Here is a 24,422-nt window from a genome sequence, read left to right as displayed (position 1 = left end):
TTTATGCCCGTAATGCGGCATAAATAATTTATGCTGATAAATAACCCCAAATGCCCCCCTCTGAGGCAGCGTGTCGTAAAGCAAAACAACGCACACCGACAGCAGAAACTTCGGTTTGAAAGAGGTGCAATGTGGAATACAATCTGGCATTAGGAATATCTTCATATATCACATACTTTATTCCAGTGTCCTTGCACTGCGAATCAGCGAAAAGGACCTGCATGCAAAGGGGAAAAGAAAGAATGGTTGGGGGAGTTGTAAGTGCATGAGTGATGGAGGAGTCCATCGAATTAGCGAGAGCAGGAGATCGCCTCTAATTGATGAGGGGCATGCAAGGCTCCACTTCCTATAAGCCATAATGGAAATGCAGGCCCTCAATCAATTATTGATGAGCCCGGATTAGATCCCGCCCGGGTGTGAATGTCGTAATCCCGCTGCCATTCTTCCTTTTTGCATTTTAAATATATGTGTAAAAAGAAGCGGGCCGCACCCAGCTCTTTCAGCGAACACAAAGGGCAAATCTCGAGGAGTTCTTAAAAGGCATGCCCCTCTGATGGTTGGGCGAGGGGCGGAGAGGGGTGTAAACTCGAGTTCCCGGGCAACAAACTAAAGACAAATATTTACAATGAGCGGCCGATTAATCAAACGCACAGCCAGCCAACACAAAAAAGTATTAAATAAATAAATAAATGGCAGATCGGCTTCATCAGCAGTTGCCGTTGAAGGAGGCGAAATATCATGTGTATCTGCAAGATACAAGTTTGTCTTGGCTTTTGTCTTTGTGCAAGACCGCCTCTCTGCCACTTCTCCACTCCCCCCTTTTCACCCCGCCCCCTCGCAATTTATATCGAACGAAAATAAATTAATTAAAAATGCAGTCGAGCGGACAGAGCCAGATACATATTTTTTGTTGTTTGCTTTTGTTTTGTAATTTATTAAAAGACGACCGAGTCAACGGCTGCAGCGGCAATTTTTATAATTGCATTTATTTATTTACAATAATTGCGCGGTTGGCTGGCTTTTTTCTCTTTTTTTTATTTATTTATAGAGCACGCACGTGATTGTCATCAGAAATCGATTGAATTTCAAATTTTGACCCGTCATTGCAGCAGTACATCGATAAGATAGCATACTGGGCTCTGTATTCGAATTGGGTAACCCAAGATGTTGGCTGAAGAGCTCAATAGCCTGGAGAAGGTGAAAGACGAGGAGCGGGGGAGTTTCAGGTGTTGGCTTTCTCGATTAGCCCACTTTAAGCGGCTGAAAGATACTCCGAGTATCCAGATACTGTGATACCGGGGTACTCAACCCCCCAGATACTCAGATACTCAGATACTCAGATACTTGCGGTCGCACTCGTCATCGGCATACTCGGCGTCATCATGCTCGAACCCAAACTCAAACAGCTGTTGTCGACGCTTTTGGCCATTGTGTCTGCTGTTTTGTATCTGCGGCTGAATGAGTGACGCGCCGTGAGTTTGGTGTTGTACGAGCATGTTGTGTGTGCCAAAGTGTGCTTGTGGCGGGCCATAACCTGCCGCAACTCGAAAGCTCGCACACACAGCGCCAGAACGGCTGAGAAAGGCCGAAAAACAGAGGACTGAAATCGACACTAGAATACACTCCCAGATGCACAAGTTTAAGATACTTGCTAGGGAAATATAAATATATAAATCTCGCCACAGATCCCAAATTTAGTTGAACTAATTAAACTCTTAGCTATGAACGAATTTCATCGTTAAACAATAAGAATTCCATTAGTCATAAAATTGATAAGCATTTTTTATCAAAGTGACTTGTAGAAATATCATTTAATATAAAGTAAATGTTAGAACTAGTCAATAGCCATAAAACACGGTTTATTGATAGCACAGAAAGCACGATTAAAACTAAAAAAAAAAACAGCAAAACGTATAGAAATCATTTTCCTGATAAGATCACTGTGTGTCCCAATAAAACAAAATATGAAGAAAAATGACTTGGAGAAAAGTCAATTAGGCTGCGCTAAATGTTAAAATCGAACAAGACGCAGTATATTATGGTTTACTGCCGACCAAGATAAGCAATTTATGGTTATATTAAATATGAGGAGCTCGTAAAAATTATTGCATTAATTTCCAAAATTGTCGTTGATAAGTATTTCGAGAGACCTAAAAATAAAGAAAGCTCTTTGGGTCATTCAAGACAGAAATTGAACATTCTTGCTAGGTTGGTAATCATATATATTGTCTTTTAAAGAGTGTTAGCTAGCAGATGGACTCTGTTATCCATAGAAATCCACCGAAATCGAGGAAATCAAAACTTGCATCGCCGTCGACTTTGACTTTGATGCGTTGGCCGCACGCTTCGCTCGCACTCACATTTACATTCACATTCACATTCACATTCACGCAGTGCGGACACCGAGATGCGAATCATATTCATTCGCACGCTCTACTAACAGCGGGGGGTGGGGCAGTGGGGGTTGGGGTGGTGATAGGGGGGTTAATGGGGGATGGGGGAAGTGAGTTGCGGCTGCGTGCTATGAGCAAATCGCTCGCTACGTCGCTTTCATTCAATTAGATACATTTGTATCTTATGACATGTATTTTCACACCTAGTGCGCTTTCTTTAATTACAGCTGTATCGCCGAGATACAGATACTTTATGCGCCTGCCACAAAACCCGAAATCCACGGCTGCATTGTGCAATAAAAGTAAATGCGCTTCGGATTTTTATATCATTTAACAGTGTTCGCAGAGCATTTGGGTTTGTTATTTATGAGGGCAGGGAAGCCCTGAGAAGCAGTGAGAAGACGACGTCGAAGAAACCGAGAAGAAGTTATAACCTCAACCCCGCTCGCCGCTTTTGTGTGTGCGTGTGTACCTACGTTTAAATTTTTTATGAGTTCGTAATAAAGTTTCAACATTTTTCATCATTAAAATAAAATATAAAGCCGAAATTATATTTTATCGTCTTCGCATCATTCTTTGCCTTAAATACACGCCGCGCACACACTCGCCACGGCGCAGATACAAAGATACAAAGATACGAAGATACCCAGATACGGATACAAAGTTGAAGTTATGTGTAGCAGCGTCGCCGGCACGGCCATAATAATGAATATATATGGAGAGGGACAAGGAACCGCACTTTAAGCGAAGACGGGGCTGCAGCCACGGCAAATACATATAATAAATAAAATAACAAAAAAGATGTGAATAAAATAAAAAATGGTAAGCGGCAGCGAGAACTCAAGACGACGGCAAAGAAATATTCTTTAATTTAGACCGCGCCCCTTCGGCCCACGAAAGTTAAGTGAAGTAGTGAGGAGTGAGGGAGAGAAAAGGGGAATAAAAATAAAAATAAAAATATAACGAAAACGCAGAGCGTAATATAAAATAAATATTTCAAGGAACTCGACTTGGTTGCCGTTGTTCTTGGCATTGTAGCTGCTGTTGCGGTCGCTGTTGTTGCTGTAGTAATTTATAATATTCCTTAACGATGTGCAAAGGGCAAAAACTGAGCAAGCTGGCCACAGTGGGCTTGACGAGACGAAAAGTGGAGATAAAATAAAAAAACTATCTGCATATGTTCCGACTATCACATACCCCTTACTTTTCAAACAGTCAGCTTAGTACAAGAGTTATCTTGTAGATACAATAGCAGTGTTTCTTCTGTAGATACTTCGACTTAGAAGCGTGATGAAAGTCGGTGGGTTCTTCCCCAACTTCCCCACACCTGACTACTCCTCTCCGACCTCCAAAGCTGGTGTCCACTAGTGACAACATTTGTTTGCCCCCATTCCCCGACTAGCAGCTCCGACATATTTGCCCAACTTGCGCTTTGCTTGGACATCGGACATCAATCAGCAGCAGCTTGCCCGCGAACAAATGACTTTGGGCAGGTGGGGTGTGTTTGATTTGCGATATCTCGATTTGCTGGCGAGTTGTGCAAATCATGCCCACTGTGCGCAGCCTTAATTCATTTTATTCATTTTTATTGTTGGCGTTCTTTATTTTTCTGCTTTCTGTGTTTTTTTTAATGCGCAGCTGCTAAGGAAATGATTTTCGAAAATTGAAGTTTATGACGATGAATGGAATAATTTTTTGTATTATTACGCTTATATCTGCTCCCCACACATCGCTCGTGTGTGTGTGTGTGAGTGTGTGTGGTTTTGCCACAACCATTTATATTAATATAAACAATAATTTTAAGCGCTGTAAACTCAAGTTGGGCATTGAACCCTGGCCCGGAAAGCTAACAATCGCACTGCATTTAAATATATACATACACGTACGGACAAATGAATTTCTTCATCTTGCAACAACTGACTACAATTTGGCTTAATTGCGTGCAAGTCGCCGCTGCTATCTCATTATTATCAGACGGCAGTGACGTCGCACGATTAATCAAATCAAACGAAATCGAATCAAAGACGATTTACATGCACACGCGAAATGTGAAGTGTGTGTGCTCAGCTCAGTCCCACACACACATCCCTGTACATCCATATGCCCATATATCGCACCCATATAGCCATATATCCGTACCTGTATCTGTATCTGAATCTGCAGCTCTGCCCCTTTGCTCCAGCTGAAGTATCCAAGGGGTTTGGGGCTATGACAAAGCATTTTTAAGCCATTTGATTGACTGACGTTAAAATATTCACGAGCGGTGCATGCAGTGATTTTAATCGCTAGCTCGCCCCATTCCTTCGCCACTCTTCAGTTCTCTATGCAAAAAATAATAATTATTAAAAACCAAACCATATGAACACGAGGCGCTCTGTGTGCTCAGCTTAGCAAAAGAAGAAAAGTGCACACGGAAAAGGCATGTCACCCATATTGGCTAACAATGCAATGTTCATTCTTGAAAGTATTTTACTAACACGTTGAATCTATTTCTAATTTTTAACCATTCTCTATTAAAAAAAAGGCCAATCAATTGTGCTTGTATTAAAGGGTGCATTTCTTTTCTCTCTGTGTAAGAAAAAAATCGAGTGCAGGGACAGATGACGATGTTGCAGTTGCAGTTGCAATGTTGCAGGGGCGCTGCCTTTGGGCCCGGCCTAAGTATCTGTATCTATATACATACGTATCTGCATCTGTGAGTCGTGTGCTGTGGGGCATTTGTTGTTGGCAGCGAAGAAGAAGAGGAGAGCAGCGGATGGGGTGAGGTGGGATTAATGAATTTGATATAATGACATTTTAGATTGCATCTGCATAACATTTAATTGTGTTTGCTTGTTTGGCACCGCCAGACACGCGCTTTCCGCCGCGTCATTCCCAAAAGAATGGGCCGAGAGGCGAAAAACATTGAAATATCGAAATGGAAATATGGCCAAGGGGAAGCCCCTCTTCCGAGTGGGTGCAATTCGATCGATTTCGTTCCTAAACTTTTCGCAGTTGCCGTATGCAAACGGCGCGTAATGGGCGCCTCATTAAAGTTTAAGGCGTGCAACAAATGGACAATCATTTTTTGCTCCTGCCCCTGCCCCTTTCCACCTGCCACCTGTCCTCGTTACTTTTTTTTTCCGGTGGCATTTCGCTGACTGACTGTTTTCTCCTGCTCAGGGCTCACTCAATTAAAATGTAGAGCCCGCTGCTCGGCTGCAATTCCAGTGGCAGTCCAGTGCAGTCGCCTCTGCGCTGTTTGTTGCCTAATTTGCCAATTAAGTTAATAGGCATTTATTATTTAGCAATAAAATATGCAAAGCAATTGTTCAAAATGTGGCACACACTCACACACACACACTCATCAAGAGCCGGGGGCCAAAGGGGGTGAAACAATAACTCGGCCAACTGTACCGGTGGCCACAATCAACAGAAAACTGAAAACTGAAAACAGAAAACAGAGAACAGCCGCCACAACTGGCATAATAACTTTTGAAATGACAGCGAACAAACAAAAAATATTGAGAAGCCATAAGGAGTGAGCAGCTGGCCAAGGACGACCTGCGAATACCCTGCACGAGAAAAGTCGGCCAAACTTAGCTCAACTGCAGTTAGTGGGCTAAGGATATATATAGTACATATAGTAATAGCTTACATATTAGACTTAGTTATGATCCAAAGATAGCTCCATCCAGTTAAGTTCAGTATCTCTTCCAAGCTAATAACTCTTAAAATCACTTACCCCGTGATGTAGGGGATATTTTCCCCCAGTGCATTTAACTCTCTGCAGCCTAGTGCCTCCGGTTTCTTCGGTTGCATTTGCAACTTCAGCTTCAACTTCGATGCCCCTGCGACTGCAAAAACAGAAAACATAATTTACTTTCGGCTGCATAAACAATGCAATAAAATAAAAGAACCGATGCGAGAAACGCGGGGAGCGACGGAATAAAATATATGGCATTGGAATAAAATATTTGTAACAATAATAACGCGCAGCCAGAACGAGCTGGGATCTTAGAGACAGAGACACGCACACTCAAAACAAATTGGCCGGGACTTGGACCCCAGGAAAGCGCAAGAAACCCAAGAAAGTCGACGGAATGGAGAGCAGAGGCGGCAACTCTACTCAGTTATTAGGGGCAATCAAAATGAGCAGGAATTCAGAAATTATTATCCATACGCCATCCGCAGTTGGCAGCCAAGAAACGCAGGACATGGCTGTGGACAAAAGGGGGGTCGCGGCCCAAAAAGGGGCACAAAGGGGGGCGAAAAGGGGGTAAGATGGAGCGGAGACAACGACGAGGTTGGTCCGCACGTTTCGATTTTGTGCGATTTGTTTTGCGGATAAAAGTTTCAAATGTATCTGTATCTGCGGCTGCAGTTGTATCTGTACACTGGAATAAATTTGATGGGAGCTAACTGAACATCACGTATACTTTTTTATTCAAGTTTATAGGGAATGTGAACACTGCATTAAGCAGATTAATGAATATATATATATATATATATACATTAACCCCATGTTGCACCTTATTTTTGTTAGTGTAGCTGTATCTACAGCGGTGTTTTGGACCCGCAAAACTTTTCTAGACCAGCTTCGTTACCTTTTTGGCCAAAGTACAGGCGGATTATATACGTGGCACAATAAATTTGGGGGCTGCTTCCCCATTTTCGATTTCTTCTGAGATACATATATTTGATAAATTATTACTTGTGCGCAATTGGTTTGTTATTTTAAATATGTATTTTGGCCGTTTCGCATTTTTATTGCATTTAGTTTCTCGACTGAATTTTTATTTATGCGCTTATGAAACAAATTACGCATACGCAGGGGCGCACACAGCACTCGGCGCGAATTCCTCAAATAGTTTTCGCATCATTTTCGGGTGCATTAAATTTTATTTGCAATTCCTTAACGACTTACTTGTACTTGAGGCACTACTTATATATTATTTATTATGTTTTCCCAATTCGATTGGCAGGAGCAAATGCAATGAAAAATTATGAGCTCGATTTATTGGCCATTGGATGGGTGAATAACAAAGCAATCTTTATGGTGGGCTTCCTCAAAATAACTCAGAATTTTCGGTGGAGATGGTGGTTCGTGAACGTGAGTTCGCTCAGAATTTAAACATAATGGGTAGGATAAAAAGATACAAAAATATTACTAGTTACTAGTTACTAGTCCCATTTTAACACTATAATTAACTCCGACTTGCGACAGAATCAAAAGTTTCCATTGGCAGCAAGACAAAGCGACTTAACTAAATAAAGACACTTAAAGCGGGGCGCAATTGAAAGCGTTAAAATAAATATGAGATGCAAATAAATAATAAGTTAAAAACACTCGGGTAAATATTGTAAATGGCACAGCTCCGAAGCTGACGCGGTGCCTCCAACCCCGATCTCCGATCTCCGATCTCCGAATCCGTATCTCCATCGCCGCCAGCTATTTGCCTTGTGTCTAGTTTGCCATGGGGTTGATCAAATATTTGTCGCACTAGCGTTTTAAAACTTAAAATTATTGTCTAAATAGAAACGCGGGTAAATATCAGCATCGCCGTGCTGTGTGTATCTTTGTGTGTTTTCCTATTACGACAGCCCAGAGGCCTACAAACTACACACAGTTAATGCAATGATACCAAATGGCATGCCACACAAAAAACAAAAACTGGAAAAAACTAAAAAAATTGAAAAACAACCGCTCGTACACGTTCGACCCATTAATAAAATGGCAAAAGTTACGGATTTCGAATTATTATTATAACAATAACATTAATAACGCTATTACTACTGCTTGCGACAGTTGAAAGCGTTGCTCGAGACCGAGTATTTGAATTTCTGTTAGTGTCCAGGGGTTGGCAGCAGGCAACCCAATACAAGTCGGCAGATAATTATTATTTATATTTCTAACAAAATGCATAAAGTTTTATGACTTCTTCCTCCCCAACCCCCCGCGGCGCCCCACAAACGAAGGACGGAGACAAAGCCGTTGACAAAACTGCGCATAAAACGAAATTACATTCTACCTATAAAGGCGGTGATAAGCAATGGGATGGCAATTTATATACAACACATCTATATAACACATATGTATATATAATGTATATGAGTGGCTGTATAACTATAGCACAAATATTGCACAATATATTTTATTACGAACACTTTATGGGACCTTCGCGGTACGCGTTCGCGTTATAAAAGAACAAATATGTGACTTTGCGACTCAGGGGTTGGGAATATCGATAGAAGTACTGGAAAATACATTAATTGACTAGGACAACAAATAGTAAGAATAGTAAGGTAAATAGTAAGGTAACAACAAAGTGTTCACCTGCTAGTTAAAGTAAAACATTAAAATGCGATTGCAAGTAATTTCGATCGGAGTGTGTGTAACATTTTGTTGTGCTCATAAGCGGATTAGCCATTTCATATTTTCTATTTGGTTCGGGTTTTGAGGGTCGTAAAACGCTAGAGCAAATCTAAGCATATCTGGCCCATCGGCCACGCCCTTAATCAACTAAGTAAAGTAAGTGATATAAAAAACGCCTCGTAAAGTGCGAGAATGCCGCAACATTGTTGCGTTGGGTTGAGGGGCGGGGTGGAGAGGGGGTAAAATTGTAAAATGACCAAATGGCAAAACAGCAAATAACTACCACAATTAACTTGCGCCAATTTTTATGTGCCACTAGCTGGGGCGCCACACATCGCCAATCCACTCCACTTTGCCACGCCGGCTTTTTATTGGCTTCTGCGGCCTTATTCAAGTCGCATATAATTAGAATTATTCATTAAATTGTAATAATAATACGAATAAATGCAGCAACATTGTTGCGGCCAAATGCAGACCGCAGAGCAAGAAGTTATTTTACGATGTTGCTGCTGTTGTGCGGATGTTGCCGGTTGCAGGCAACTGGCAACATGCCTCCTGCAACTTTTTATGACCGCGTGCATTTTTACAGCTGGCCCGCTTCTAGCCAGCTTTTTTATATTAAGAGTAATAAAAGTTAAACTGGCAAAGAGAAAGAGCGAGAGAGGGAGTGAGCTGAATTTATGGTCTTAAAACTAATTTAACTTTTATAAAATTACCGAACACGCATAAACACAATTTTAATGCCGAACGCACGCTGCAACTTCTTCGTTCTTCGGGTGTTGCAACAAACTCGACCCGCCGATGAACCCGAGATGCATTCGCATTCTGGGGCACTTACTGCACACTCAGAGAATTTAATGGATATAAATTAGGTGAAAAAAAGGTGATGAAACTATCTATAGAGATATATAGTATGATATTTACTTTATACTTTCATATTAACTACTTCCTGTTATTGGTATGAAAAAGAGTACATTCATTTTGCTCAGTGTACCTCTGAGCCGGGGCAGTAAACTGTTGTTGTTGCTGCTTGCTTTAGCTGCTTTTTGTTATTCATATAAATTTTATTCCATGCCATTCTGTTGTTCTGTTTTTGTTTGCAATCTTTTATGGGGCCAGGGCAAGTTTGTTGCTGATTTTTATGTGAGCTGCAGCAAATGGCCGAGAAAGCACAGTGCATCTCATCAGCTGGCCGAGAAGACTGGCTGACAGCTTAGCTTTTGGGCTAATTGCAGGTGGACTGGTGGAGCCCTACGCCCGATTCCCTCTAATTAGCTGGCGTATTCGCAATCCATATCCATTCGGGCCGAACTGCGATACAATTTCGAAAACGGAAGCAATTAACGTGGCCCCATAACAGCTTGTAATTAAAATTATAATAAGATGCCTGGCCAAAGATATAGAAAATAATACATGCGAGAGCGGTACGTGGATGTATGTCGCTGTTGCTGTGCCGACTCAGCAGATACAGATACAGATACATTTACAGATACGGCGACTGAAACAGAAACAGCTAAAGACACAGATACAGATACATATTCGTGGAAGTACATTTATCGAACTGTGCAAGTCAGCAAGTCAGCCAGTCGCTAGACAATTATTTCAAACAAAATAGCGGCGATAAATTTCAATATCTGAGCGGAACACGTTCGTAGAAATGGAGAAATAATAACAATAATAACTAAAAACGACTCCAGACGAACGGCACAAGCAAATGCGCACCCATCAGATACAAAGATACGCGATGACAGGCGTCGCAAGGAACGCAACAAAACCAGAACACAGAACAAAAAACTAAAAACGCTGTAATTAAATTCGTGAGCCTCTAACTGTTGTTGTCGTTATTGCATTGCATATTCCATACTCCCAGGGAACACTTAACAAATTCCGATTAGAGATTAGAGCGCGTGACAGAGATATGTATTGTATATTATTTATATAAATACATATTATATTCCTTTTGTAAAATATTTGAATTCCTTCATTTACTACAAAATAATGGTTGAAACAAAATAATTTACCATCGCTAAGATTCTAAACAGCTGGTTTCCTCACAAAAGTACAGATGGAGATACCTCGCTGCATTTAACTAAGTGCTGCGCTTCTTATTTAATTTTATTTCCACTTGTAAGACAACAAACTAAAGTAGGCTAATTGTTTTTGTTGTAGGAGCTGCGGCACAAGTATCTGAAAGATACGAAAATAACAAAAGACCCCCACAAAAGCGCGGAGAAAGAAAAACAAACTCGTACTCGAGAAAAAAGAGCAATAGACGGAAAGGAAAGCCTGTTCTTTGCTCATTTATTTGCTTCATTTCTGTTTCTGTATATGTATCTGTATCTGTATCTGTATCTGGATTCATTATGGTTATTATTATATGATGTTGCCGTTGCCTCCGCTGCTTTCTTAGAAATAATGTACAACGAAAATTAATATTATGCAGCATGTTGCGCGATGCAAAGATACAGCGATACAAAGATATACAGATACAGCTACAGCTACACAGCCAGAGATACATTTGGCGTAATTAATGTCGGGAAATGCAGACGAGCCGGGCCATAAAAACTACATCGAAGAGCCGAAAAGGGGGCGGGGTTATGGGGGCAGCGGCATCAAGAGAAATTGTTGTAATATTTAATTGAATTTTTCCAAGTCAGCTTTATCCGCTTCATTTGCTGCCCCTGCGCCGCTTTCCCAGTGAGTCATTAGAAAACATAAAATTTAATAAAAATCATAAGTGCTCGGCGGCGGCGGCGGCGGCGTCAATTTGATGTTCAACTCCAGAGGCCATGGGATCTAGTGTGTGGATTGTGGATTGCGCAGCGAAGACCATGTGTTGTAATTTATAAAATGCATCTAGATGCAATTAAGTAAAGCATAAAAGTAAATTACAAACAAATGCGGAAGATGCAGTGCGCGCGGCCAACAACCAAAAGTATTTATAAGTTGATTTTGATATTAAAAAATAACTCTGCCCGATCCGTTCGCCTGCGAAATGATTTACAAATTAAGGCAGCTGGCTTAGGGAGTGGCCCTACTAGGCCTTGTGCCACTCAAATCCGCCGCCAGACAGCCACGGCATCTTTATTATTTTTAGATAAATATCTTTCGATTCCGCCAGCTGCACTTCCTCCTTTCGGCCCGATTCAATTATTTATTTACTTTACGTTTAATACATTTTTAATGCGCGGGAAACCCTTTTTGGCATACATCGCCTCTCATCTGGCACTCGATTTATTCCCGCCAGAAACAGATACAGATACGCGTTCGTAGCTACACAGCGATTTAGATACGAGCAGGGGATGCGATGCTGCACCTCGCCATCAATTAGATGTGCCACGAGCTGTGGCAGCGTTTGAAGTTGGCATCGCGATGCTGATGGGAAATTAAGAGTGCAGCTCCTCTAGAAGGTGCAAAGATGGGGAAATAATGCGGATAATTCGCCAGCAGATCCGTCAGACGGTGGCGAATGGAAACAGGCATGCACTCTAATCGAAATCGAAATATTCATATGAATTCGTTTCATTATGGCACTGGACTTGATGCAGAAGACATGCGAATCCGATGCTGCAGTGAAAGGTTCGGCAAATATTACACTAATTTAATGCCCATTAATTTTCTTTGAAAAAAAACCCCATTTGGTTTTGCCAATTTCCCCTTTAATGGTAAATACTTTATCGGTGTAATAGCCTTTCCCCACTTTTCCCCGCCCAAATAAAGTTGCCATCAAATATGCAGCTGGAAAAATGCAACTAAACTAAAGCAAATTAGGCGGAGCGCACATATTTGATTTAGTTACTTGCATTTCATATGCGCCGGCCCCCAAACGCCCATAAATGTCAGGCCACGTCATAGATTCGCCAGGAATTGTTAGATATGGGGGTTATTGGGGCCTTTTTCGGGGTGGCGGGGGATGGCTCTGCCGGCTCGTCGACAAGTTGAAATGTCGAAAGCAATTAAAAATGTAGAAAATTCAATCGGAAAAATCTAATTCGATTTCTATGCCGCGTTTTTGCCATTGCCTCGTAGTCGCTTGCTTGTGCAACTTGCTGGAATGTTCAGCACTCCGGCTCGGCACACAGATACACACCCACACATTGACGGATGGAGGGGCAATAACTGACATTCTGTGTAGGCCAAGAAAAAATATGGATTCAGCCCGGTCAAGAACGGCTCGAAAAAGAGCGCACTTTGCTGGTCAGGTTTAGAAAATACTAATGAAATTATATGCCGGCGGATGGCATACATCCTGTATATCCTGCTCTCGACGAAGGACAAAGAGTATAAGCCAATAATAGAATTTTCCAGCGGGGAAATGGACATTCTTTCCGCCTTCCCAGACTTATTCAAAATTGGAAGAGCTGATCTTGGACTAAGTCTGGGCTACTTCCGATCGATTGGGCCCAAAAACTAACTACTCAATGCCTTCTTTAATAGAATATCTCGATATAAGATTATTATCTTAAATAATGCATATAGTTTGCATAATGCATAATGTGTATAGTTTGGGGATCTTCTGTTTCCCTGCACCACCTTTAAGTCGGGAAAGTTGAGCGGGCAGAGCGCTGCATGTTTTATGGCCCTCGAATGCGTTTCATTAACACGTTAGCAAGAGGTGCGTAGTAAAAGCCTCCGACAGGAACCTCCCTGCACCCACATTCCCCACCTTCCAGCCCTCTGGCCACCCGAACCCATTCCACACTCCATGTGATTTAGCTTTACAAATGAATGCGTCTGGCGAGAGCGAGAAGTTGGAAAAAGCCGGTGGAAGGTGGGTGATGTGGGGCGCTGCTCCTCCAGTCTGGTCAAAGGAAAAAAGCCGAACGAACACAAAACGTTGCGCCTGTTATTGGCAACTTCTGTATCTGCAAGTGTGCGTATGAGCTGCAGTTGTGTGTGTGTGTGTGTGTGTTGGCCATCTGCCCTCACACGCACACCGCTCAGCGTAGGCTATTTGAACATGGCCAACAGGCATTGCTGGGTCCTGGATTCTCCATGGCTTCTCTTCTCTTCTCCTGCGCCTTTTGCCAAAAGCCTCGAGTTGCACATGCACCTAATGCACACACACCACCACACACACACGCGCGCATTCGAAAAGGGGGCGGAAGGGGTGGCCAGAAGGGAGTGGGCGGTTTAGGAGCCATCGCCTAACCAAATCGAGCCGTGTGTCTGCTGCGGTCGCCGCCAGCAACGCGTTGTCGGCGCTGCGTTTTCTATATACAGTGAGGACCCAATTCAACGAACGCCTAGCTAAACTCAAAGGAAATCTTTTTAAATCAATATAATTAAGATATAGAAATAAAGAAATAGAAAGAACTGTGATCAAAGAAGATAGCATTTAAAAAGTATTCAAGTAACCCAGTCCCATTTATACTCTGCTGTTCTTCACAATGGTTTCCACTGTACATATATTTGATAGCGTTCACGTTAGGAAAATGCATTTATCTCGGCCTATTGCCTGGGCACGAATTTGCAACTTCAGCTGAGGGAGAGAGTTGGGTTCTGTCTCGTTTTTGGCAGGCGCGCAACGAAAAATTCCGGTGATTCCCCCCTCCGAGGGGGCGACTATCTGGGGGAGGGGCTGGAGCTCAAGCCGCAGTTGCCCGTAGACTATAGTCTGGAGTATATAGAAAGCACCGACTGCAGCGGCGGCAATTTGGTTCGCATTGCGTATACGCAACGTGGAATGCGTAGTTATACACACAAGCAGACTTGAATACCCGAAAATCGCTCCCGCAAATAGGAAGCCATATTTTTCCATTATTAAAACACCTTTTCTCATTTCCCTTTATCGTTACAGGTAAGTTCCTGCGGTGACTTTCCTTTGGCCAACGTAAGTACATAACATTTGTATTAATAATCGCCAATTGCCGACAACTCTGCACACCTCACAACTAAAATTTTGACGTGCAAATTGGCCAGGTTAAGTACGGGGTTTCTGGGGAAAAGTGGGAAAAATCCCGAAAGGGGTGCCAATTAAACCCTGAGCAAAGGGCTCCGTGAAGTGCAAACTAATGAACAGCGGCGCCAAGAAGCAGGAATAATAATAACAAATCACCGACTGGGGTCGATAGTAAATGCAATAAACTGCACACAACCTAATTCCCTGGCCCCTCCGCCGGTTCCCACTGACCCTCCTACATGCCATATGCAAATGATTTCAATGGAAGCCCAGCACAGTCCACACTGCCCTTTGTCCGCAACTATAACTACATCTACAACTGCAGAAAACTAATAACAAATTACAGCAAGCGGCACGGCGGAAAAGCCCACTGAAATCGGGAAAATGGCACTGGTTTCCGCAGACGAAGCTTGAAATGCCCTATATAGTATATCTACAATATAATAAGTATAAATAAAATACAAGAAGTTAGTACCTGTATGCAAGAAACATTATGTACTTGGTATAAACCGAATTCCCAATGCTCTGGTAACAGAAAAAAACACGGAATGCCAAGCCCAATGACTGTCCACTTCCCGATCCCCTCCAGTTGCTGATCCACTGCAAACAGGAAAATAATTACACCCTCTCTCAACGGTTGAGCTCAAAGTGGAAATGCCAAGGCGGGGAAGGGGTGAAAAAGAATTAATTCATTTCCGCTGCATGATTATGCACCAAAACTCTAAGAAATCTATGTGTAATTTGCGTTATTTTTCTACTCCCCATTCTGCAGAAGTAACCACGTGTAATTAGGTGGGCGGGGGTCTTTGGGCCATCGGCTAGGGGTGTGAAATATGTAAAATATGAGAGGTGGAAATCGCAAATAAGCCAGCGCAGAGTTGACAGAGATACTCGGGGTTCTGGTTGTGGAAAAAGGGTTGGGGGCTGGACAACCCCTGAAAAACCGCCACACAACGGGGATCAAAAGCCCTCGGGGCTGCTCTTTGAGCTTCGGTTTTAGGAATATATATGGAACAGCCACACTCGAATCTACACCGAAAAATAAATATAATTTTACAACTTCAAAATACAAATTGTTAAAATATAACCTAAGTATATTCAGTTTCACTACATTTTAATTTACCACCTAAGTGGCAAATATGGGTTATCAAATATCATGCGAATATAGCGTTTTTTTCGGTGTACGAAAAGAATAAAATATTTCAATATAGTAATCGCCGGCAAAACAAAAGCCGGTGACTCCTCACAGATGGTTTAAAAGAGATGGTTGGTGCGATATAAATGGTGGTTGTACTTGTGAATTTATTATGTGTAATATTTAAATGCAATTCGCATTCACAATCATCAAAAGCAACCCGATCCTCCACTTCTGGTGTGGATATGGTCCGGATATTCAGGCAGTTGGGCACATATTTCTGCCACATGTGTCCAGTTTTCTATTTTCATTTAATTCTTTTCGCCTTGATACCCAACTTTAAAATCGTAATGAACAGCAGAGTGGGAAGTTTACAACTTTTTAGCTAAATTGTCTTCTGTCAGCTCATAAAAATCCCTCGATGACCTTCCCTGAACCCATGAGCTCATAAAGTGCATTGCCTGCCATGTATTCTCGCCAACTCACCATTCGCCACCCACTGAGACCATAATTCATAAGCGAAACTTTTGCAAATATAATAATTCAACTTAGAAAAATAACCGGGAACAATATATGTTCATAACCACGAACATGGAAACACCCTTAGCCATTTAAAGTCTTCATAATTCGCTTAGAAAAAACACTTTTATACAGGCATCATATTAGGCATATGAACTATTCAAATATATAGTGATTATGTCATACATATTATGTTTAGGGTATCTTAAACCAGTCGTAATGTGTACCATCTTACTTGCAACTTTTGGGAAAACTTCCATACACACACTTCCATCCTGGTCACCATCTCCATATCCCATTCCACTGCCGAAAAAAACGCATAAATATAAAAACGCGTTGCCATAAATACGAAGGTTTCAGCAAGTCACACAAAAACCATTTCGCAGAGCAAATTCTAAGAAAATAAACGACTGCACCTGCGAGTGGAAGTCAAAGTCGGATAAAATCGATACCCACACAGGAGGAGCTGCCGAAAGAACGCAGCGGTAGGAGGCACTGCATCCTTGTGCACGTACCCACGCATCCTGCACCCTGCCCAATTCTTTTCGGCAATGCATTTTTACACCAACCCCTCCGAAGTGCCAGTTTTTTTTCTCCCCCGCCGAGCGGCCGCTGCATTTCGCAAAAATGCAGTCGAATGCACAGACTGCGCCGCGAACAGGCGCCCAGAAATCGCAGAAAGACGACGGCGGACTGTGCTGCACTGGCGCTGCATCTTCAGGTCGCAAGTTCCAAGTTCCAAGTACAAGTACGACAGCAAGTACAAGTACAAGTCGAAGTGGAAGAGGAAGTGGAAGTGGAAGTCGAAGTCCCAAGTTACGAAGATGTGCGCCAGCCAAAAAGGCGGAGAAAAGCGCGCGCAAAATTCGCGTCGCCTCCTTTGCCTGTGTGTGTGTGTGAGTGAGTGTGCCCCAAGTTTGGGGCAACTTTTCTGACTGAATGCCCTTTGTGCGCGGAGGGAGGGGTGCCGCTGAGGCTCTCTGACGCACTTGCAACGCACAAAGAAATGTGGAAGGACCAGAACTTGCAACGGGCTTATTTTCACTTTCTACGCGTTCTTCAAGTGAAAAAAGGAAGAACAGGAAGGCTTATTAACTTATATTTGGTTATTAAGTTCCTTCAAAATTAAAATAATAACATTTTGTTGTTTTATAGAGCAACACCAAAGTGATTTCCCCCAAATTCACTTTCTAAACTGTCTCCAGAATTCAATTTACCTCCCCCGAAAACGGAAATCATACATTTTTAAAAGAAAGTAACCCGCCCCATTAGGTCACGAAATTAACCGAGAAAGCAATTTAATCTACGAACTTAAAAGTGCCACCGCGGGGAAATGGAAATGTGGAAATCCACCAAGCAGTCGCCTGACTTGCCCCACCACTCCCCTCCTTCCGCACTCAACGAATTGCTGCCCCATTTGTTGGTGTGTTGCATGTCGTGTTCGTGCTGTTGTCCTGTGCAAATAATCAATAAATCTAATTCAATTATTATTATAATTATATTTTGAACATTCATAGACATTTGTATAAGGCTGACTAAGCATTTTCTTGGTAAATAACATATAATATTATTATGTGCCATAACGTGCGTACACCCCGCACACCACTGCCCAATATACGTGCATGTGTAATGGCTGAGAGTGGCACCCTCGTTAATTATTCAAAAGCCAAGCACCCACAACAGCCCCACTAATGGTAAATGGAAGCCCCCCTATTTGGAGCCCACTTCGTCTATTGTGCGACCCCATAGATGTTCAGATAGCCAGCGTGTATGGGGAGGGAAATTCATTAGTCTGCATAATGAATAAACATAAAGACAAATAAAATTATTCCAATTAAAATAAATTGCGCACCAATATTAAAATAAATTTGCGTCCAAGCCAGGCCAGGGTAACCACCCGAAAACCACCCACTCCGAATGTAATTAAGGGCAGTGTGTGTCCGAATTCAGTCCAGTCCGAATTCAATAGATCGAACTTTATTCGAAGGAGCTTCCCATACCTCAAACTCAGTTAACATCAATCAGGTTGAACGAGTGAATGTTGTAGTGCTTTGTGTGAGTAAATCGAGTTTGAATAATTCGGTTTTACAAGTTGCCTGCCAGCTTATGAGTCATGGACTCCACTTGTGAGGCGAGAAGACGGGCTCCTTGAATATATTTATTAACTTAATATTCATACTATGTAAAAATACAGCCTATTTGGAATCCTCCGAACTCCGAGCATAGCAATTGACATTGGGCGCCATAAATCCGAATGAAATGTAGAAATGCTGAAAGTATATCGAAGACGTTTAAGTGCTTTTGCTTTGAGCCGGGGGCTGGGGCACATAGTTGGATGTAACTTTGTGGCAGCTGCACCTGCCCCACAAGCAGACCATCTCGACCAACTCGAGTCGGCCCCCAAGACAATTAAACTTTTACAGTGCAGTGCGGAGGCAGCTTATGGCCTTTCCACTTCTAATGTTGCAACTATAAAACATACTTTGTTGCTGAATTATATTTAATCAATTTTTTTTGCACGCCGACTTCATTAAAGTATAAAAACATTCCAAGTGTGTGTGTGTGCCGCACTCACTGCACTTGCAACAAAATACCCACGCGGCATTGTAAACTCGAGCAACTGGCCGTTTGGTCGAAGGAGAAGCAGCAGACAGCCACATCGTCGTTTTCATTTGGCGTCTTAGTGGCCATAAAAGCATTTCTAGCTTGTTTAATGTTTATTTTATAGTTTAAGTTTGCATTTATTTGGTCTTTTAGTTTTTATTTGTTGCCGCTGCACTCGCACTGAATGGCAAAAACAAAGCGAAACGAGAACGAAATGGCTCATGGTACAAAATAAGTGATGGAGTTCAGTTAATAGCTAAAGTATAGTTTTTTAAAGACCTGATAGTTTTGGATACAAAACTAGTGCATTAATTTGGAGGGTAATATGAACGATTTGCCACTTAAGCCGCCTTAAAGTAGCTAAAGGGTTCTTTACAAGTGACTTTCTCCAAGTACCATTTCATTCTATTAGCTTTCAACATCCACCTGGAGGAGCCTTATCACTTGGAGAGCCAAGAGCAAGTGCAGCAATTTAAGAAAATAGCCCGGCTTGGATTCATCGGAATCAATGCGCTGCGTAGGCAGAATGACTTTGCCTATGGCTGGCAATTAACTATTTGCCTTTGAAACAAATCAACGGAAGCACTTTATTTGCTCGGCCCTAATTACAACAAACAATTACACCCCGAATGGCCGGGGAAAAACACACGGGGAAATCGAAAGAAAAGCCAACCCCCTGAAAAGCGGACAGACAGACAAGCTGCATGGCGGGGCAATAATAACAATAAGCCACGGAAACGACGAAAAAAAACCATAAAAATCAACCAAAATGCCGGCATTTAGTTTAAATACGGGGACAATGCACACAGCCACAAATTGAGACTCATTTACAATAAACATTATACACATATTTGAGTTAATTATATTGCAAGAACAACAAACGCTGCCACAAATGACAATCAGCAATCATACAAAAATCAACTAAGAAGAACAAATGGAAAACAGGGGAAAACTTTATTTACAGGCGATTTTTACCTTGTTCTAGATAGTAAAAAAAGGGTTAAAAAAAGGGGCACACAATCGCCTGCACAAATTACAATAAATTTTAAACATGCCACACGCTTTATGATTGCAGTTATTTATATTTGGAATTTGAGATGAAGTCGTGATCAAAGTTGAATCAAGTCACGAGCATTAGAAACTAAGTTGTTAAATATGAAATTTCTTATTTTCTTAATTTACTTTAAAGTTGAATGTTTTCTATTTTTCAACACGATGCCATCGCTAATTTGAAGTACAACTACTCGCCTCGCCATGCTATTTGTTTTTGCCATTTTTATTGTATTTTTCGTTTGGTTACTGGGCTCTTTTTATCAAGTCACATTTAATATTGTATTTACCCTGTCTGGGCTTTGGCTTTGGCAACGCGGCTCATTTGGCTTAAATATCTCGTGTCAAGCAGACATTTGACATAAATTTTATGTTTGCATTTAAATACACATATTGAAGGCAGGCGAACAGACAGAATGCAGCCAAGTCGGCCCATTGAAATATAATAAATAAGTAAAGTATTTTTTTTTAACTCGAATTGAAATCTTAAAGAGCACTTCGTTCCGCCGCAAAATGTGTGCCAAAATTAAATTTCCCCAGCTCGTCAGTGGAGGCAACAACTTTCTCCCGAGGTTGGCCAAAATCGAGACAGGGGAGGGGGGAAGGTCCGTGGCTGCATATAAATTATTAGCAGTCATAAATATGCCATAATGTCATTTATTATATACGTTTTCATTTTATTTTTTGTCGCGCTCTTTCTCGCCCGTCCCTGCATTTTCCGAGCATTTTCCTTGCGCATGGGGAAAAGACGAAAACTTCTATTGCCAAGTTTAATGAAAAATTATAAAAGGCGTCGCAGCCGCAGTTGGGAAAATTCAAATGGGAGGCGGCATAGTTCACCTTCGCCCCTCCCCCTAGTTCTTTTCCATTTGTAGTGGGTATTATTTAAATTATAAATTATTGAATATTTTCCGCCTTTGGTTTCCGCAATTTGGCAAGTCACAATCGCGGACCCTTGGCCCAGGGTACTGCGTCTAGCCCGGGATCATTATATTTTATATTACGTATATAAATATTAGATGATGGCAATGTTGGCAATTTTTCACCGCGCCCCAGTCAGCCAGGACCTTCTCGTCCTCGGGCATCAGGACTTTGGCAAGCCGTTTGCACCTCAAGTCGGTTGGCTATAATACATATATATATAATCCAAAGGTATATATCGTTGTATATAGAAAGGTAGGAGCTTCTAATACTCCCCGAATCCTATTGTATTTATTCCACAAGTTTTTAATTTCATTAGTGATAATAACACCCCTAAATCTGGTTAAAGGACATGCAGAGATTTGTGAGGAGATAAGTCTTCCCCTCGATCGCATTTGTTTGGGTTCAGGGGATGTTGGTCCTTGTTATCGCACAGCTCTAATATAATTTTCATAATGAAAACACACTCTCCTTATTGATATTAAGTCCCAGATATGACTGATTCACATTCAATCGTGATTCACCTTATAAGTAGAGTAATTTCGAGGGCAAGGGTATATAAAATTCTTTGTTCCCGCGCGATCCCATTTTATTCACATTTTTATTTTCATTTTTTTCATATTTAAATAATAGATTAAGCCCGTCGACGGGGTGGAAGATTCGTGAAAACGGTGGCGCGGTAGTAAGTATCTGTATAATCAGGGGTTGATTTCTGTTTTTATGTATTTGCATTATTAATAAATTCCTTGCCCGTGCATTTGGCCATAATTTTTCGACGGCCGCGTCCGCGTTTCGTTTCGTTTACTTATTGTCGTATTTTTGTATTTTTATATTTATTTTATAAATTGCATAAATTGATGAAACACGAGGGTGGCAGGCTTTGTCCGTCCGACTGCCCTCGGCTCATGCTTTGGTCGTGTTTTGTTTGGTCACTCAAGTTTCTCACTTTTAATTAAAAAGCAATGGCGCTGTCTTTGTTTGCGGTAGTTGTAGCAGCCAGCCGAAAGTGGAAATTGACATAAATTGATTTTATCGCGCAGATTTAATGACAACGAAAACCCGCCAACAACCAGGGGCGCCTGGTGCAATGCAATTTTTGTAATGAAAATGTTTAAACGCATAAAAATCGCCATCGCCCAGGACCAAGGATTTTTATGCACTGCTGTCGCATTTTCGCGCTTACATTGTAAACTGGCTGACAGGCCAAGAGGGGAAGGGATGGGGGGGAGGGGCGGCTTTTCGGGGCTCAGGGCGGGGCACCATCACAAGGACCAGTACCAGTGCCAGGCCTGAGTCATGCCACATGGCCACATGGGCTTGTCCAGGAAGGAGTCCTCGAAAGCAAGACCCAGCACGGCGGGAAGACTCCGGCACTTGTACGTGGGCACTCGGCAAAAACGCAAATATTTTATTACGCTTCAGACCTGAGTAGTTGCGTTGTAAATTCTGCAGTTTTACGGTACTCGAGTTGTGCTCACCGCTGCACTCAGAAAAAGAATGGCAAATGCACGCAGGATGTGCCGAAGCAAGGACATCCCTGCGATCATTGAGTGCCCAAAAGTATGCTGTGAGAACAAAGAACTGTGAACATACCCTGTAATGTTGCATACTGGCAACTAACCCACACTTTTTTCTCTGTGCACATCCTACTCCGTCTGTCAGTCGAAGTGCGCAGCACATGACCATGCACATATGCGAAAGGGGGCAACGCCGAATCCCCTTCGAATCGACCGCTCTAAAAGTCGGGAGCCTTCGAATCCCACATTTAATTAGATTGCAGCCTAATCCAAGTGCTTTCATTTGTTTGGCCATCCCAGGTGGCCATCGAGTGCGGCCTCTTCTTCGAGGAGCTCTACACTCGTATTGATTTAATTAAACACGAAATAGTTGCAGAGCGAAGAGGAGTTATTGCCGCCTGGCCGCATTAAGTTGCATAATCTCCCAAGAAATGTGTGCGCAAATTTGCATTAAATCGGGCTTAAACACACATAGATTTACATCAATTTTTGGTCGTGCCACAATCGACACGTGCGTGGACATAGCGTACATAAATATTGAAGACATTTTAAAATTTAATACGCCACTTAGGCACGAATTAGCCTACAAAGTGAATTAATTACGAGCGTTATACAATTAAGTAAATTTCATTATATTGAATTTTTAAATTTGTTTCCCCACACTCACACATACACCCATACAAACACACACACACACACACAGACAGCCAGGCAAAGTGAATGTAATTAGAAATACAAATATAATTAGGGACACACACACACAGCGGAGAAAAGGTGAGCAGTTATAGTTATAGAAACACACATATGCCACATGGCATGCCACATGCGGCACGGTACTCGGTATTCGGTACTCAGATGTCCGGCGGTTCGGAGCTCGAAACACGGAAAGCTCATTATGAAATGCCAAGGGCCAGATGGAGGAGACACCATCTATAAGAGCGATGAACGGGAATGTTTTGAGCGCCCCGGTCAAGTAGAATCAATAAATTAAACAATGAGTGAGTTTTAATAATTGATTCCCGATTGCATTGACAGGCGATTCGGGTACAGTCCGGTTTCGCTTCAATCGCAAACTCAAACTGATTAGTATTTCAAACACATCTCGAAGGAAAACTGTAGAAATAGGTGAATCCTGTGGCAAGGAGCAAATAAATTAGTTGTTTCCAAACAGAAATATATTTTAAATGCTCCGCGCTTTTAACTCGTCCCTCTTAAGCGGCTTTCACTGTAAGCAATCTGCACTCCTGCGATTCTCATCTCACCCCCCTTCCCTTCCCCAAGGATTTGTTCGTCCTGGCCATCGCTCGACCTTCTTTATTATTAAAATACAATTTTTATTTTTAAATACTTCAATTTCTGGTCTGTTTCTGCCATTCGCCCTGTCCATTGTCCCACCTTAACCCCCGAATGGCCCACCGGTTTGACTTTAGTCCTTCGGCGCCTTCCACTGACCTTTCGCCTCCCCCCACCCCCTGCTCTGCACACCGAGCTCAATTATAATTTATTATTTTCCCTTTTTTGTAGTAGTAATAATAATAAGAAGATGAGGCGGGAAAGAAGCGTCCGGCCCTTTCCTATTGCTTTCTTTTTATATAATTTCACAGCCTGCCGGCCACGCCCACATAAATTATGCCTTGTGTAATAATTAATATGCCGTCACTTTGTAGACACCCCCCACCCCCCACACTCCCCTCCGATTTTGCACTTTTTCCTTGGCCTTTCTCTGGATATAATTGTATTTATTTTACATTTAAGCGCATTTTAAGTCGCAAGTAAGTAGGAGCAAGCTGCGCGGGTTGGGAGGATGGACTGGGCAATTTAAATGACAAAATTATATATTTAGTGCCTCGGCAACCTTCTTTTCAGATTGGCGAAGACCGCCCCGCCCCCTCTGCCCTTTTCCCGACTGTCTCTGGCTTTTCTCCCCCCTCCCCCCTCCTCAGCCATCTCTCTGTATTGTAAATGTAATCAAAAATATCGATCGGTTTTATGCAAATTGACTGCGCTGCCCCTCGCGGTCTCCTTG

General features: G+C 42.2%; 1 protein-coding gene and 1 long non-coding RNA gene across 6 annotated transcripts in view; one reads left to right on the top strand and one right to left on the bottom strand.

The window, feature by feature from the left end:
- The window catches only part of LOC117140004 (protein bric-a-brac 1), a 55,282-nt gene that overhangs the window by 5,504 nt on the left and 25,356 nt on the right, over window positions 1-24,422 (top strand). The window contains exon 2 of one of the 5 annotated variants that reach the window (XM_033302719.1): window positions 14,549-14,619. The exons of the other annotated variants lie outside the window; for them this stretch is intronic. Coding sequence (XP_033158610.1) covers window positions 14,549-14,593 — 45 coding nt within the window. The 3' untranslated portion in view covers window positions 14,594-14,619. Of the gene's footprint in view, window positions 1-14,548; window positions 14,620-24,422 lie in introns of those variants that run through there. 5 annotated transcript variants of the gene reach the window in all.
- Window positions 6,124-24,422, bottom strand: part of LOC117140005 — a 40,889-nt gene continuing 22,590 nt past the window's right edge. The window contains exon 3 of the long non-coding RNA XR_004459391.1: window positions 6,124-6,229. This is a non-coding gene — a long non-coding RNA (uncharacterized LOC117140005). The remainder of the gene's footprint in view (window positions 6,230-24,422) is intronic.

Source organism: Drosophila mauritiana, chromosome 3L (genome assembly GCF_004382145.1).
Source record: "Drosophila mauritiana strain mau12 chromosome 3L, ASM438214v1, whole genome shotgun sequence".
In the NCBI taxonomy this organism is placed as follows: domain Eukaryota; kingdom Metazoa; phylum Arthropoda; class Insecta; order Diptera; family Drosophilidae; genus Drosophila; species Drosophila mauritiana.
Note: the sequence above shows the minus strand (reverse complement) of the source record. Positions and strands in the feature narration are given on the sequence as shown.